Raw genomic sequence first — 15000 nt, 5'->3', positions numbered from 1 at the left:
TTTATCTACCTGTTGATTTTATTTTTTATTATTTTTTTTTTTATTTCTCTCTCTATAGTTTTGTACTAATTACATTTTCATTCAAGTTCTGTTCAGGAATGTTTTTTTTTTGTGTATGTTTTGTGAAGTGATATATAAAAGGAAGGTCTTAGGGGAAATTTAACATATATATAATATACACATATACATATATTATTTATATATACACACATATACATAAATATATGTATATTTATATATGTATTGTATATATATGTGTGTGTATCTTCATATATACAAATATATGTACATATTTTTATATATGAATTGTATGTATATATATATATATATATATATATATATATATATATATATATATATATATATATATATATATATATATATATATATATATATATATATATATATATATATATATATATATATATATACATACATATGTATCATATATTATATATATACAGATTATATATATATATATAATGTAAAACTCTCACAACTATCAATTATTCTAAATAAGGTAAGATATATATACATATACATATATATACATATACACACATATATATATATCTCACATCTATTAATCATTCTAAATATGGAAAGGAACTTATGAACCAGAAACAGCCATGGCTATGTCAACATCTTGCAAGCACATTCAACTAACCAAAGCTTTCTCTAATTTCCTGATCAATGCACAGGAAGAACTAATAGGCCTATCTCACTCAGCCTTAGGCCTACCTACCGTGCCGTTCTGAAAAAAAAAAACAAGCCTTAGGCCTGGTTGCTAAATATTCTCTGAGTATGAAAAAAAGAAAGAAAATAAAAAGTGCTAATGATAAAATATATAATTTACATATAAATTTTTCGCCAAATTATTATTATTATTATTATTATTATTATTATTATTATTATTATTATTATTATTATTATTATTATTATTATTATATAAAGTTCACTACACATTTAGAATACCTTACACCCAAGGTGAATTATAACTGATAAGTGCTTCTGTCTCGGTCAGGACTCGAACCTGGGCCTTTGATTCAGAAAAAATGTAGGTTCAATTATTAGATGATAACAGCATCTATACTGGAAGGATCGTACCTAAACCAAAAGTCCAGGTTCCGGTCCTGGCCGGGGCAGAGGCACTCATCAAGGGTAATTATATATATATATATATATATTTATTTATATATATATATATATATATATATATATATATATATATATATATATATATATATATATATATATAAAAAATCACAAAATGCAGTGGTATTTATGCATATGAAAAATACGCACTTAAAATTCGCACCCTCCCCCCCCCAAGAATACGCATTTCATTTGAAACCACTAACATTTACATTTCAAAATTTTTTTACTCTTAATATTTACGGTCATGACAAAGTATTTACTCATTTACGTCTACGCAATTTACGACAGGCGAGGAGTTACGCAAAAGAACGATAACATATTTACGTCGGGGCAATTTTACGACACGTAACAACTAATGTAACAGAAAGTTCTGTATTTACGCATTTACGTCAAGGCAATTTACGAAAATAAAGCATTTACGCAATCAAGTAAAAAATGTTTTCTGTACAGCCACTACAGCGTATAATCAAGGTCACCGAAAATAGATCTATCTTTCGGTGGTCTCGGTATAATACTGTAAGAGCCGTGGCCCATGAAACTTTAACCAATGCCCGGTGGTGGCCTAACCTATATAGTTGCCAGAAGCACGATTATGGCTAACCTTAACCTTAATAAATAAAATAAAAAATACTGAGGCTAGAGGGCTGCAATTTGGTATGTTTGATGATTGAAGGGTGGATGATCAACATACCAATTTGCAGCCCTCTAGCCTCGGTAGTTTTTAAGATCCGAGGGCGGACAAAAAAGTGCGGACGGAATCAATTGCGGACGGACAGAAAAAGCCGGCACAATAGTTTTCTTTTACAGAAAACTAAAGAGATATAGACGGCTCAATTTGAACGCAACAAGCAACATGGTTAAGTAAGGAACATACGGTCGGATAATATAATAAGAGAATGGGCGAGTGAGGTGGTATAACATTCTCCACCATTTAATACTTCCTAGATTAAAATTTCTGGGCACTTAACCGCTTCTAAAAGATCACCAATACATACAAGCAACAATGAACCAGCGAGAGGGGACAAAGACACCATTAAACGAAGGGTAAAATTTACAATAAACGAAGATACGGAACGTGGGAATTATGACACTCGCAACGCCATAGCAATTTGCGGATGATGATGATGATGATGATATTCTGCTACGGACAATTTACTGTTATTGCGAAACAGATATCAATAACGTGAGTGACATTAATATTGTTCAGGGTTGAAGGGGGCCATTTGTGAGGCGCTATGAAATTTTAAATTATATATATATATATATATATATATATATATATATATATATATATATATATATATATATATATATATATATATATATATATATATATATATATGTATATATATACAGTATATTATTACGTAATTACGAAAACTCCGTAGCCCTAACAATGATCATTCATTTCCCGGGTTTTCTAAAGCTCTCTCTCAAATATTCATGGAAAGCCGTCACATTAGCATCGAGCAAATAGGCCTAAATCACGGAGTCGGATAATCCTATCAAAATGGTAATTACCAGTCGTTAGGATGCCATATAAACTACTCACTTTTTTCCTTTATATATATATACATACATATATATATATATATATATATATATATATATATATATATATATATATATATATTTATATATATATATATATATATATTATATATATATATATATATATATATATATATATATATATATATATATGTGTGTATGTATGCTACATACACATATATATATCTACATATAGAAATAATGAACACATGAGTCCGCGTTTCACAGAAATACATTTCTGACTCACGTCGGGATCGAACCCCGGTCTCTCAAATGAAAGGCCAAGGCGCTACCTGTGTGGGTCAACTGGTGGCGCCCTGCCCTTTCATTCGAGATGCCGGGGTTCGATCCCGGTGCGTAAGAATGACTTAAATGAACGGAAGAAGTGAATGAAAGCTCACGAGAACGCTCTAGATCTGAATGACAGATAACCCAACAATAATAATGAGATGTGCTTTCACTATTACAGATTTTAGACGAGAGAGAGAGAGAGAGAGAGAGAGAGAGAGAGAGAGAGAGAGAGAGAGAGAGAGAGAGAGAGAGAGAGAGAACTACATGAATACGAAAAAGAAAAATTTCTAGAATGGTCAAACAATTTTCTATTAAACCCCGAAATGAAAAATTATTAATACAAACGGAAGCCATTTTGAGAGAGAGAGAGAGAGAGAGAGAGAGAGAGAGAGAGAGAGAGAGAGAGAAATCAAGTGTGAACTACATCGTGAACAGGAAAAAAATTCTCAGAATTCCCTCTCATAATACACTACTGATTCCCGAACTGATAACTCATTAACAAAATCCAAAGTAATTTTCATAATCAAACCTCGTTCCTGCCAACATGTAAGTATTCAAGATAATAACTTCAAGAAAACAAACGATAAAATAACTACAACTTCCAACGTACATAAAGAAATATATAAATCTATAAAATATTTTAAAAGAAATAGTGCAAAACCTTTTTTGACGTATAAAAAGGAGATAAACAAGATATAAAATTATCTTCAAAAATTGCATGCCGATAAAATATGTAAACACGATGCAAGAGCTAAAAATGGCTTGTTTCACTTAATTCCTTAAACTGAACAGGATGCAAAATGGGAGGTTCAGTGTTACCTTCTATTCCTCTGGAGAGAGACCCCTTGACACTATCCTCAAGAGTACATAAAATATAAAGATATACAAACGTATAGAAATATACATATATTATATATTATATATATTATATATCTACACAGATGTATATATACATATAAAAATACATATATATAATGTGTATATACATTATATAAAATCAGGTTCCCTATTTTCTTAAATATTTTTTATACTAATTCCTAAAAACTGTTCTAGTTTTTTTTAAATAAGGACAGCCGACCGAGGCCTTCGGAAACTTTACATAACTCCACAAAGGAAAAACACCTTCAGGATATAACCTAAGGTAAAAACCTGAACATGGTTTTTTTTTTAAGGAAAAAAACCTTACCGCTGCTCCAGACACGATTAAATCTGAGAATAATTTCAAGCTTTTCTTTTCAATTCCAAAAAAAATTTTCTCCATGCCTGCGAAAATTTATATATATATACATACACACACACACACACACACACAAACACGTTTCATATGTTCCATCTAACAGAACCTAACGCTACTTATCAGTGTTCAAATCCTTTAGTCACGAATCTAAACATTCATTGGTTATTTCATCTATAACTGACCTTCAGACCTTTATACTTGGCCTTCACCCAAAGCAGAACAAAACACATTCACACATACATACACATACAAACACACAAACGCACCTTCCGTCTGCCCAGCTCAGCACTTTCCCAAAAAAAAAAAAAAAAATTTGAAGTGTAAATATAATTTTCAAAACTCTAAGTCCTCAAATTCTGGCATAACTGTTCTTCGTCTTCAACAATATTCCGGAATTTTAAATTGCTATGGAGTGCAAATTTTCAATAAAATCAAAAGGTCTGTTTGCAACAACACTTGCTTCTCCTGCAATGTGCCATCTTGCTTTCAAAACTAACAGTAGTGTCACTGGACAAGGCTGAACACGCAAACGATTCCAGAACCTGTACTGTACTGGAGAAAATCAAGTTCCGAGGCTACAGCATTTAAGCACAAATACCTTCGAGTTCAGTAAGTCAATGGCATCTCTGAGGTCAATTTGCAAATATGTTAAAAGTTGTCTCAAATGGAATTAGAATAAAGTAGAACAGAATATAGAATTTAGGCCACAGGCCAAGCGTTGGGACCTATCAGGTCATTCAGCGCTGAAACGGAAATTGACAGCAGAAAGGTCTGAAAGGTGTAACAGGAGATAAACCTCGCAGTTGCACTGTGAAACAATTGATAAGAGAGGGTGGAAAGTAAGATGGAAGAAAGAGAATATGAACGGAGGTACAGTATAAGGAGTGAAAGGGGTTGCAGCTAGGGGCCTAATGGACGCTGCAAAGAACCTTAAGAATGAAGATAAACAGGAATATGTACAGAGTCAAAAGACCATACAGAAACTACTCCAGTGATAACAGATAGAAAATAAAAGTCTTTAAATAAAGACAACCTACATATACAAAAAAATCTCTGTACAAATAAAATACCCATCCAACCAGTAACTATTACCACACAAAGAAAACCAAAGATACAAAATCTTTTAAAACTTTTAAGTAAATACCTTGACCTTGACCTCTGTAGACTTTATCTTCTGACGCAGCTCTGTGGGTGAATATTGTCCATCGTGCTTCAAAGGTCTGAGAGAGCACAGCGGGTGTTGGGGCTGGCTTTATCAAAATTAGGCACTTGACAACCCCCATTTAGAAAAATCAAGTCTCATCATAAGCAAAACCCAAGATTTCTAATAATTATTATAATAATTTACAAATCAAAAAATGCAGTATCAAAACACATCACACAAAAGCTAAGTCTACACAACCAACTACAACATTCCCATGATTTGATCTACAGAACATCTTGCAATACAGAAAAAGATTGTAAACATAACTCTTTACCACGAATCAATAAAATCACTAAGATCTATGAAATCATTTCCATACCTACGGTGCAATAATCACAAAATTGCATGAAATTCGTTTTATTTTTACGTAACGTGAGGAATACATTCTACAAAAGGCTACTGTGATGTATTGCACACTCTGACATACACATCTAAATACAAGGCACTGGGTCAAACAAGTGACCAATAAAAACACATATTTCAAAAGCCACCAACATGTAGAAGAATGGAATTATTTTGAAGATCAAATGCAGCGAGATCATGAGATAGAAGAATGGTGTATAAAAATATATATATATCGCACTCATTATAAGCAGCCAACTAACCTGGTACACTGAATCGCTCCAGGAGGGTTCTCCAAGCAGCTACAGTTTCAGAGATGAAGAGAGAGAAAGAGAGAGAAAACAGCTTAGTTATTTCATCACCATCATCATCATCATCTACTGTAATAGCTGCATCATCACCATCATTAGCACTATAATAATTGTTGTCAGGTTTATATGCACCACAATGAAGGGAAAAATGTGACTAAGAGCAAAGATCGCTGAGGATGATAATGTCTAGTTATTTCAGGCAAGTTTTACCACCGACATGGACCCCTCAAGGTTACTAACATAGCTTACTACCAAAACTACAGCTACTACAACTACTTCTGCTACTACTACTACTACTACAACTACTGCTACAACTACAGAGTACCTGTAGCCAGGTACCCGTTTGTGTCTACAACATCATAAAAAAGGTAAATAAAGGCACATATTCATTCCGTGGAATTCCTCCCGCGGGTGACACAATTTCATAGCCAGCAAACAATCAAAGAGATATGATGACTCCAGCCAATGGCCCCAGCAGATAACACCATTTCCTCAGCCACCTACAAACATGAAAGAGGGTTTACAGGGGGTAAAACTACAAGTACTACAACCCAGAGCGGAAGTTTCACTTCAGCCCGGACCAGCAGTTTCACTACAGCCTAGGCCAGCAGTTTCACTACAGCCTAGGCCAGCAGTTTCACTACAGCCCAGACCAGCAGTTTCACTACAGCTCAGACCAGCAGTTTCACTACAGCCCAGGCCAGCAGTTTCACTACAGCCCAGGCCAGAGAATTCATTCTACAGAACTCACTGGAATGGCACATATCCTGTAAGTAAGGAATTGAAAGGAAATTGACACGGGATTGTTATTTACACCTGAAAGATTCAATTCGAGATCAACAGTGGGCTGAAGTCTTTTGGCATAAGGCCCCCCCTCTTCAGGGTGAAAGTCTTCGTAAAAAGTGCTGAAAATCTAGAATAATGGCATGCAATTTAATTCAAATAGTTTAATTCAAATAGTTTTCTAAAGAGTATATAAAAATATGCTTGAATCAGAATAAATATTTTAGTCACTCCATCTAGAAAGAATCAAGAAAGAAAACGGAAACAGAATTTCAAATTACCTGGGCCCAAATGGGCCTCTGAATAACTACTTTGGGACTTTCTAAAGAAAAGAGAATTTTGTGGGAGAAATTTTCTAACTTGGAAAAAACGGAAAAAAAGAGAGAGGAGAGGAGAATGGAGAGGTCAGAGAGGAGGAGGAGGAGGAGGAGGAGGAGGAGGAGGAGGAGGAGGAGTGGGGATTCGCGGAAGCTGTCTGCAATACGGCGATCAATGATGAATCAGCTTTCCTCGGGAGGTGGACGGGAGGGGGAGATTTTACGCCGAGGTCAGCTACCTTTCACAGTGGAATAATATATATATATATATATATATATATATATATATATATATATATATATATATAATCACAAATACCCGCTAAAATCGATTTCACTGTGCCTTGGGAATATCTTGCACCTAGTGGGAAGGGGGAGGGGGTTGATACGACAAGTGGATTTGGCCCCAGCCAGGATTCGAACCTATGCCTTTTGGGTTTTGATGTTTACAGGTAAATTTATATTACGTGATACTTACAAGACTTGTTCAACTCATGTTAAGTAAGCAAACTTAAAAGCTTCTCCCCTCTCTCTCTCTCTCTCTCTCTCTCTCTCTCTCTCTCTCTCTCTCTCTCTCTCTCTCTCTCACACACACACATACGCACTAATATATATATATAAATATATATATATATATATATATATATATATATATATATATATATATATATATATATATATATATATATAAACATAAACATACAACACTCACTGTACGTATCTTTATAATTCCATCAAGCACAAAGACCTCCAACGTTAATGAATAGAGAGAGAGAGAGAGAGAGAGAGAGAGAGAGAGAGAGAGAGAGAGAGAGAGAGAGAGAGAGAGCAGATTGCGCCAACTGAACACTATAAGAAACTGACGCCAGAAATCCTTCCACCTCCACCCCCTCCTTTCAGCCACGCCCCTCGAACACCTCCACCTCCTTCTGCCAACCCCTCCGCCACCACCAACGCCTTCAGCAGCGACCTTTCAACCCTCAGACAAACACGGTACCTTTACCCTTTTACGTCATACTCTCTCTCTCTCTCTCTCTCTCTCTCTCTCTCTCTCTCTCTCTCTCTCTCTCTCTCTCTCTCTCTCTCTCTCTCATTTTCTTTGAACTTTGGGGGGTGACTCTACCATCTGCTATTCTGGGAGCATATGTTACCTAGGTCTATTGTTTTCCGAAGTATATTCAGCAAATACAACAGGGCGTTATATTCACTACTCCATATATGCTAGAATCATTGTACATGAACTAAGAATATTCTACAATAATAGAGAAATTTGTTCTCAACATTATTTGTATATGAGTACGTGTTAACATAATCATGATACAGTATGTATGTATACTCTCGTTCCAAATTTAATTTTAAATGATTTCCTTTTAGAGGGCGTTTCTCCAATTAAAATCCTTTAAAGAACTCCTTCACACCCTTTTAATTGGGTAAAATGGCTCGATCACAAATATTACAGTCTTCAATTTAATTTTATGAATGTGTACTGAATGAAAAGCTGTCAAATTTCCTTCTCAATTTCCTTCTAATGTAAAATTAAGTATTGTCTGCTTATTTTTTACGTAAGATTATTGAATTTACAATTAATAACGGTTGCAAATCAATCAAATAACATTAAGTTTCCTGTTTATTAAGAAATGTGCCAAAAAAAATCTTTAAAAAAATAATTACGACTGATTACAATATATACAACACTGATTATCTGTTTCTCTGAAAAATACTAATTTGTATCAATAAATTCAAGGACAATAAAATAACTTTTTGTAGATATGAGATGGCTCAGGATAGCAAAAGCATTGAATTTTCCCTGTATGATAACCTCCTCACACACGCGCTGATAAAAACGTAATCGCCAACATACATAGGACATAAACGACTTTCACATTTTTCATATCACGGTCAGCCAAACCTGTTTTACAAACGCGCGTTATCGAAAGCCGGTGGGATTTGCGTCCCATGTCTGTGAATTTGCCTAAACAATATCGATTAAACATTACCACGTCACTTCCTTAACTCATGAAATTGCAAATGCAATAGTTCTGTTGAACTTTTCATGCAATTTATCTTTGCAATCCCCTCGTATAAAAAATTCATACGTATTCTTTAGTTTACGCTCGTACCCATTTTCTATATCGGCCGAACTGCACCACAGAAAACGTTACAGATAATTTGTAAGGTATACTCTGCTATTTGGACCACTTCGCTCGCGGCTACTGGAAATCTTTTACCTCAATTACTACAAGCTAATATACTTCAGATTTATCAATTAAATAGGCAATAGAATTAAAATTGCTTACAGGAGCACAAACATCGATCAAATTTCACAGAAGAATTAGTTTAAGCAGCTTACTTGCTTAGGAAGTTATTAAATTGGCCGAAGCCTAATCACATCTGGCCTAATAAGGTATATCATTGATAACCCAAAGTTTTTTCCAATAATATTAAATGTACTTAAAAGCAAAATCTGAGCAGTTCATCCCACATTCAATATCTCCCGGTGAATTCACGTTATAAACCCTGTCGAAATACTATAGCTATGCAGACAAAATTCAAATAGGCCCAGGTCTATAATGTAAACTATCAACGCCAGCTGAGTAATTAAGGTATAAAGTGCAACACAAACGGCAGAAAATGTATTAACAGTAATGTCCCGATGAACCACGGATGAACCCCTTCTTAGAACTCTATATAGCCATGCAGCCAAAATTCACATGGCCTAGGCCTATACCGTAACCTATCAACGCCAAGCAGTAGAGTAATTACGGCTTAAAGTGCAATACAAATGTCAGAAAATGTTTTGTCCAAACAACTCAACAATGGCGGGTATACGCAACTCCACCGAGCTGTTGACATTTCCAAGAAATTAGAAAGTGATCCAGTCAGCCGGCCGGTACTTGGCAGGGTGGGGCTAGTACGACGATGGGGTACCGCAAGGTGGTACCAGGAACCCCCTTCCCCAGATTCCCGGCTATCTCGAGAAGCATCACTTTAACAATGGAGTTTCATACTACTTGAGATGAGGAAACAATTTAGATGAGGGTATGAGCTTAGTATTGTTCTTTATCGCAGTAACTACTCTACAAGGAGAGAGAGAGAGAGAGAGAGAGAGAGAGAGAGAGAGAGAGAGAGAGAGAGAGAGAGAGAGAGAGAGAGAGAGAAAGAAATGTATGCTAGATAATTAATTCTTTTTACTCAAGAATGCCTGTACTCCAGTTGTGGATATGAGAGAGAGAGAGAGAGAGAGAGAGAGAGAGAGAGAGAGAGAGAGAGAGAGAGAGAGAGAGAGAGAGAGAAATTACAACCAGTAATCGCTAGTTTTAACAATTTCCTCCGGACAGACAGATTTCTCTGAAGCAAAGATTTCCAAACTGCTTTTTCTCGGAGCCAACAAACATTAAGCTATTCACACTGATTTCAGTGTTGAAATAAGTCAACAGATTTATCAAAGTTCGTCATTATATTATATAAGAATTGATAATATATATATACTACTAAAACTAAACCTTTCTCTCATTATATTATATAAGAATTGATAATATATATACTGCTAAAACTAAAACTTTCTCTCAAGTTAAACTATAACTACGAACACTTTGTGTTTAAAAAAATTTTCAGGTCACGAATATTACACTATGTAGGTCGCGAATTTAGATTCTCTTTCTCTCTCTCTCTCTCTCTCTCTCTCTCTCTCTCTCTCTCTCTCTCTCTCTCTCTCTCTCTCAATCCGTTTGTTTTTTCATTGCACAACTGATGAGATTATCCCGTGGAGAAACAGTACATTATCAACTGTCAGTCTCTCTCTCTCTCTTTCTCTCTCTCACACACACACACACATATATACATTTTATATATATATATATATATATATATATATATATATATATATATATATATATATATATATATAGAGAGAGAGAGAGAGAGAGAGAGAGAGAGAGAGAGAGAGAGAGAGATTCCACTCGAATATGACCAATTACCAGTCACATCTAGGACACAGTAACTGACATTTCAGTTAGAGAGAGAGAGAGAGAGAGAGAGAGAGAGAGAGAGAGAGAGAGAGAGAGAGAGAGAGAGAGAGAGAGAGAGGGCCAGCCTCGTGTGGATGTAATGCAACGAATTAATTAGTAATCCAATTTTTAAATTAAAAATAAATAACAACTGAATGAAAGTAATTTTTCACCAATATAAAAAAATATAAAAAAAATTATAAAATAGACTAAACTCTCAGGCACAAAAGCCAAGCTTCGTCATTCACCTGAAAAAGGTCACACCAGCCAAAGCCAAGACCTTGAATCCCGGTCTGAAATTTGCCCAAAAGGTCACCCACTGACTCCCTTCAACAGAGGTTACTTTGGCATTTTGGTCAATCCTGACCCATAATGCCAAGCTGTGCTTAGATCCGGAGGGGGTGTTGACCTAGTGTAGAGTCTCAATAGTTTCTTCTTACATATGTCACTGGAATGTGTGTGTGTATGTATGTATGTATGTATGTGTGTATATGTGTATATATATATGTATATTATATATATGATATATGTATGTTTATATATATATAAATATATATATTATATATATACACACACACATATATATATATATATATATATATATATATATATATATATATATATATATATATATATATATACAGATATAGGTATTGGCAAATGTCTATTAAAACTCTCTCTCTCTCTCTCTCTCTCTCTCTCTCTCTCTCTCTCTCTCTCTCTCTCTCTCTCTCTCTCTCTCTCTCTCAAATCAGAATGAGGTTCATATCACGTAACTGCATACTTTTTTTGGTATTAAGTAATGATATAATGCAAATAATCATAATTATCACAATAAAATTTATTTCACCCCTCCCCAAAAGCCCATCCTATCCAAAATGGCGACAGCCTTAACGTACAAAAAAAAAAAAAATTAATCATTAAAAAATAAAAAGTATGAAATTGAAAAAATTCTACTCGAACGATCTTTCAGCAGAGGAAGTCGCCCCCTTTTTTTTCCACCAACAAAATATGGAAAAAATTCATTCATGCATACCTTGTCGAATATCAAACACTCCTCGCGTGTTATTGGCTACCTGACAGAGAGAGAGAGAGAGAGAGAGAGAGAGAGAGAGAGAGAGAGAGAGAGAGAGAGAGAGAGAGAGAGAGAGAGAGAGAGAGAGAGAGAGATGGGGTCACACTGTGAAGAAACACTACAGTTTGTTACTGGCAGAGAGAGAGAGAGAGAGAGAGAGAGAGAGAGAGAGAGAGAGAGAGAGAGAGAGAGAGAGAGGGTGTCACTGTCAGGAAACTCATAGTTTGAGAGAGAGAGAGAGAGAGAGAGAGAGAGAGAGAGAGAGAGAGAGAGAGAGAGAGAGAGAGAGAGAGAGAGGTTACACTGTGAAGAAACTCAAGTCAGTTTTTGGCTAAGAGAGAGAGAGAGAGAGATATCACACTGTGAAGAAACTCAAAGTCTGTTTTTAGCTAAGAGAGAGAGAGAGAGAGAGAGAGAGAGAGAGAGAGAGAGAGAGAGAGAGAGAGAGAGAGAGAGAATAAAGGTCACACTGTGAACAAAAGCGCAGTTTATCTATAAGCATGAAAGGAACGAAACACATGACTAAAGTGCGCGCAAGCGCGTCGGGAAGTAAAGGAAGAATGACTTGCTTTATGAAGAATAAAGACCAATTAATACTGCAGGACCTTTATCACTGAACGTAATGCAAATCTTATGCTTAGTTGAGTTTGAAAGATAAATGCTTACCATTTTACTGACTGAACTAACTGTTTACGTGTATATCTATCTATCTACATATATATATATATATATATATATATATATATATATATATATATATATATATATATATATATACACATATACACACACACATATAATCACAAACTCGAGGGTAAGTCGACTTGATCACTCAAAAATCTCTCTTCCGGAATCCTGAATTCTCTACCTTCTTCGGTACTTCACGAGTATCTCAATATGCTTCATTCAAAAGGCATAATTTATCATGAAGGAGGTAAATTCTATTAACAATTCGCTACTGGTACTCTGAGGAGCCTTTCTGAATAAACAGTACTGTTTAAAATAATTATTCTATTTAACCTGTTAATCAGCTTGTATTACACCTATTAGTTTTCTGTAAAAGAAAACTAGTCCGCAGTTTTTCTGTCCGCCATCAGATCTTAAAAACTACTGAGGCTAGAGGGCTGCAAATTGGTATGTTGATCATCCACCCTCCAATCATCAAGCATACCAAATTGCAGCCCTTTAGCCTCAGTTATCTCTATTTTATTTCAGGTTAAAGTTAGCCATAATCGTGCTTCTAGCAACGAAATAGGCCAGGTCACCACCGGGCCGTGGTTAAAGTTTCATGGGGCGCGGCTCATACAGCATTATACCGAGACCACCGAAAGATAGATCAACTTTCGGTGGCCTTGATTGTACGCTGTAGTGGCTGTACAGAAAACTCGATTGCGCCAACGAAACCGGCGCATTTTCTACTTAGTTTTATAGGGAATCTCCCATCAGGGGGGGGTTGTATCCCCAGTTGCGTAACAGAGTCTAAACGGCCTTAATTTATATGAGAAAGGTTCTATATTCCATTTCCCTTTAAATTGGGATAAAGGGAAGCTTATCACGGCTTTCCCCTCCCTAACCTTTAATAGGCTTCAAAGGGCTTCCTTTGAATGAAAGGCTCGCCTACTTCATATCTGAGGGACAAGACAGAAATTTGGATTTAAAGGCTTTACCTAAAAATCATACTGAATTCATAAATTTCATGTTTGGCACCAAATTTGGTTCACAGTGACGCCATGTTCACCTTGCCAACAAGCAAGGAGAGTGTCAAGTTACGCTTGAAAAACTCTTGTGAGAGTGACTACGATATATTTCCGCCTTGGAGAAAAACGCTGAATCAGCAGCGACTCTGAAAAAGGAGTTCTCATGTTTGGCACCGAAGCTGCAACAATACTTATTTCATCAAGGCCAACGCCTATCCCTAACTATGCTCTGGGGGCTTTAAATTTCCTACTACAAATTGACTGAACACGTTCTAAAGCTTTTCTCCCGTGAAAATAAGTATGGGTCTAAGCACTTAGCCTTGGTACTTCCGTAACTCACGTACATAGGCTTCTAGTCCACTAGATTACAAAATTCTACGTGCACTACAACGCATGGCTGCACCCCATCTATACTTCATACGAGCATGGCTTCATTTCATCTATATTTTATACGAACATGTCTATATTTCTCCTTTACTTTATACGAACATGGCTTCATTTCATCTGAACTTTATACAATCATGGGTTCATTTCATCTGTACTTCATACGTGCATGGGTTCATTTCATCTATACTTCATACGTACATGGGTTCATTTCATCTATACTTCATACGTACATGGGTTCATTTCATCTATACTTCATACGTACATGGGTTCATTTCATCTATACTTCATACGTACATGGGTTCATTTCATCTATACTTTATACGAACACAGTGCGTAATTTCATCTATACTTTATAAGAGCTTCGTTTCATTTCATCTATACTTCATGCGAGCATGGCTTTATTTCAGCTATACATCATACGAGCAAGGCTTCATTTCATCTATACTTTACATACGAACATGGCTTCATTTCATCTATGCTTTATAAGTGAGATGACATGGCGAATTGCATCACCAGTCTCTGAGTATAGCATTAAGTACACTATACTCTTATGAATTTGCACCCACCAATTAACCCTTTAATCCCAATCTTCTGGAGGGCAGTCAGGTCTTGCTCCAAATTTGCTGACATGTGGGGCCAA

At 35.5% G+C, this 15000-nt stretch overlaps 1 protein-coding gene across 3 annotated transcripts in view; it reads right to left on the bottom strand.

The window, feature by feature from the left end:
- LOC136839669 (adenosylhomocysteinase-like 1) overlaps positions 1 to 15000 on the bottom strand; it is a 296235-nt gene that overhangs the window by 192645 nt on the left and 88590 nt on the right. The window contains exon 2 of one of the 3 annotated variants that reach the window (XM_067106005.1): positions 6047 to 6085. The exons of the other annotated variants lie outside the window; for them this stretch is intronic. Within the exon in view, the coding sequence (XP_066962106.1) occupies positions 6047 to 6085 (39 nt within the window). The remainder of the gene's footprint in view (positions 1 to 6046; positions 6086 to 15000) is intronic. 3 annotated transcript variants of the gene reach the window in all.

This window comes from Macrobrachium rosenbergii, chromosome 6 (assembly GCF_040412425.1).
Source record: "Macrobrachium rosenbergii isolate ZJJX-2024 chromosome 6, ASM4041242v1, whole genome shotgun sequence".
Taxonomy (NCBI): Eukaryota; Metazoa; Arthropoda; class Malacostraca; order Decapoda; family Palaemonidae; genus Macrobrachium; species Macrobrachium rosenbergii.
The sequence above is the reverse complement of the archived record's forward strand: the minus strand, read 5'-3'. Positions and strand labels throughout refer to the sequence as shown.